The following is a 2,645-nucleotide window of genomic DNA, read 5'->3' on the forward strand; positions in this document are numbered from 1 at the left end:
AGCCCACGTTTCCCCCGGTGACTCGAGGCTGTGCCCTGGATGTGGCCGTCTGAGCACGTCGTGTCCTGGGGACAGGGCCCCGTCTGGTGGTCAGGCTCAGTGCGTGCCCATTGGGGTGCTCTGCCCGCTCGGGGAGACAGCGTGGCTTCCAGGGGGCTCTTCCAGGGAGGCTCTGGACCAGGCTGCAGAAGATGCCAACCTGCCACAGGCTGGCCTGGCCGCTCATGGACATGGTGGCTCCTGGCCCAGGGTGCACCGCGTCCTGCCCTCCTCTCCCCTGGGAACCCAGGCGTGCTCGCAGCCCTCTGGAATGCAGGCGCTGGGGCTGTGGGGGGGCCGCCTGGCGCCTGGCATCTTGTTATAAAAAGCTCTGGCGCAGGCTGCTCTCAGTGGCTGCAGGATGGTTGTGGCTTTGGAAGGGCAACCCCCAGGGACCTTGGTCAGCCACCTGTGGCCCCACTGCTGGGCCATGGTCAGCCCTTGCTGGCTGCCCTGCCACGACACTGCCAAAGCCAGTGGGCTTCTGCCAGACTCCCGTGACAAGTCATGACAGAGCCACGTGCTGGGTGGCTGCAGGGCCCTGTCGCCCACAGCAGTCAAGGTCTTATGTGTCTGTCTGGAGGGCAGCCCTGGAGACACCTGGGACAGGTGTACCTCTGGCAGGCGCACCCTGGCTGTCACCCAGTGTGGGCATGGTGGGAGCGCTGGAATGCTGTGCAGGGCAGGAGGCAGTGACCCGTGGCTGCGGGGGAGATTGCAGGGGAGACGGGACCAGACCAGGAGGGTTGTTCCCAGGGCCTGCCAAGCCATCCCCAGGTGTTGAGAGTTGGAGGTAGGGGTGGGAGCCCAGAGCCAGCTCCAGGCCACCCGCACTCCCGACGGCTCTCGGCTGTTCTGTGTGAGGGGGCGGGGCCGAGTGTGGTGTGCAACCCACTCCAGCACGGGGCCGAATGCACCGAAATCACTGCCCAGGGCTCCGGGAGCTGCATGGCCCGGCTTTGTCAATTTCATTGCTGTTGATGCCAATTAGGGGTGACGCTGTCCCTCCCGCATCCCAGGGTGGGCAGAGGGAAGGGCTGACTTGTTCCCTGGGGGCAGGCGTGCATGGAGTCAGCCTGGCCATGGAGCTGTGGCCAAAAGGGCAGTGGGGACAGCGGGGGCAGCTGGGCTGGGGTTTTTGCCGACGCTCTAATTTGGCGGCTGTCCCCACCCCTGCCCCCCACACAGACCCTGACGTGGCCTGAGTCAGACTCCAGGGGCCGTGCACCCTGATGGGTGGGGAGCAGGGGCTCAGCGTCAGGTCTGGTGCACTGACTGTGAGAAGGGGGGTCTCCAGCCCTGGACAGGCCCTGAGTGGGGTGGGGGCCCCCAGCTGCTGTGCCCAGCCCTGCCCCCAGGACCTGGCCCTGGCACTGTGCTGGCCGGGGCCAGGGAGAGAGTGGGCCCAGCTCCCACGCCTGTGTGCCCACCTCGGCTAGGGGCACCGATAGCCCGGGGTGTGGAGGGCCCCCCATGACACCCGCCGTCAGCCGCGCCCTCTGCCTCTAGCCCGTGGACCTGGAGCCCGTGGACCGGGAGCCTGTGGACCTGGAGCCCGTGGACCGGGAGCCTGTGGTGTGCCACCCTGACCTGGAGGAGCGGCTGCAGGCCTGGCCAGCGGAGCTGCCCGACGAGTTCTTTGAGCTGACGGTGGACGACGTGAGAAGGCGCTTGGCCCAGCTCAAGAGTGAGCGGTGGGTGCTCCCTCGGTGCCTCCCAGCTTCTTCGAGTCAGGGTTTGCCCCATCAGGTTCCTGTGCTGCCTGCCGTCCCCAGGTGCCAGCACTGGCTCCTGGCCCAGGTCCCTGACGGGCTGCCCTTAAGAGCACCTCAGAGGGTTGGGGCCCAGGGAGGGGCATTCAGATCTTCCTGCCTTGTGCGGGGAGAGCGGCCCACTTCCACCCTGGCGGGTGCAGGTGAGCAGCCCGGGGCCTGTTGCCGTGGCCCCCATTCCGACCAGAAGCCCTGTTCCCTTCCCCTCCTCACCACAGGAAGCGCCTGGAAGAAGCACCCTTGGTGACCAAGGCCTTCAGGGAGGCGCAGATAAAGGAGAAGCTGGAGCGCTACCCAAAGGTCTGCAGACGGGACGTGGGGGCAGCAGAGGCACAGCTCTGAGGGGCCCCCCGTCAGTTCTGTGGACGGGACGTGGTGGGCAACTGAGGCACAGCTCTGAGCAGGACCCCCCCATGGTGGCATGCCTGCCCCTAGTGGCCAGTCGATCCTCCCCTGCTCATGATTTAGAATGAAACTTTTTGTTGTTGTTGAGACGGAGTTTCTCTCTCTCGCCCAGGTTGGAGTCAGTGGGACAATCTCAGCTCACTGCATGCTCCGCCTCCTGGGTTCACGCCGTTCTCCCGCCTCAGCCTCCCGAGTAGCTGGAACTACAGGCGCCCGCCACTCAGCCCAGCTAATTTTGTTTTTGTATTTTTTAGTAGAGACAGGATTTCATCGAGTTAGCCAGGATGGTCTCAATCTCCTGACCTCGTGATCCGTCTGCCTCGGCCTCCCAAAGTGCTGGGATTACAGGCGTGAGCCACAGTGCCCGGCCTTTTGTTTTTTGTTTTGTTTTTTTTTTTTTTTTGAGACGGAGTCTCGCTCAGTCGCCCA

At 64.7% G+C, this 2,645-nt stretch overlaps 1 protein-coding gene across 8 annotated transcripts in view; it reads left to right on the forward strand.

Moving 5' to 3' along the window:
* The window catches only part of ASPSCR1 (ASPSCR1 tether for SLC2A4, UBX domain containing), a 27,086-nt gene that overhangs the window by 12,670 nt on the left and 11,771 nt on the right, over positions 1–2,645 (forward strand). For all 8 annotated transcript variants that reach the window (XR_003309723.2, XR_003309724.2, XM_026455844.1 and 5 more), the window contains exons 2-3: positions 1,549–1,733; positions 2,030–2,111. Coding sequence is in view for 6 of the 8 variants with exons in the window: in XM_026455844.1 (XP_026311629.1) it covers positions 1,549–1,733; positions 2,030–2,111 (267 nt within the window). In the remaining 2 variants the exon portion in view is untranslated. The remainder of the gene's footprint in view (positions 1–1,548; positions 1,734–2,029; positions 2,112–2,645) is intronic.

The sequence above is a fragment of the Piliocolobus tephrosceles genome, chromosome 16, assembly GCF_002776525.5.
Source record: "Piliocolobus tephrosceles isolate RC106 chromosome 16, ASM277652v3, whole genome shotgun sequence".
In the NCBI taxonomy this organism is placed as follows: Eukaryota; Metazoa; Chordata; class Mammalia; order Primates; family Cercopithecidae; genus Piliocolobus; species Piliocolobus tephrosceles.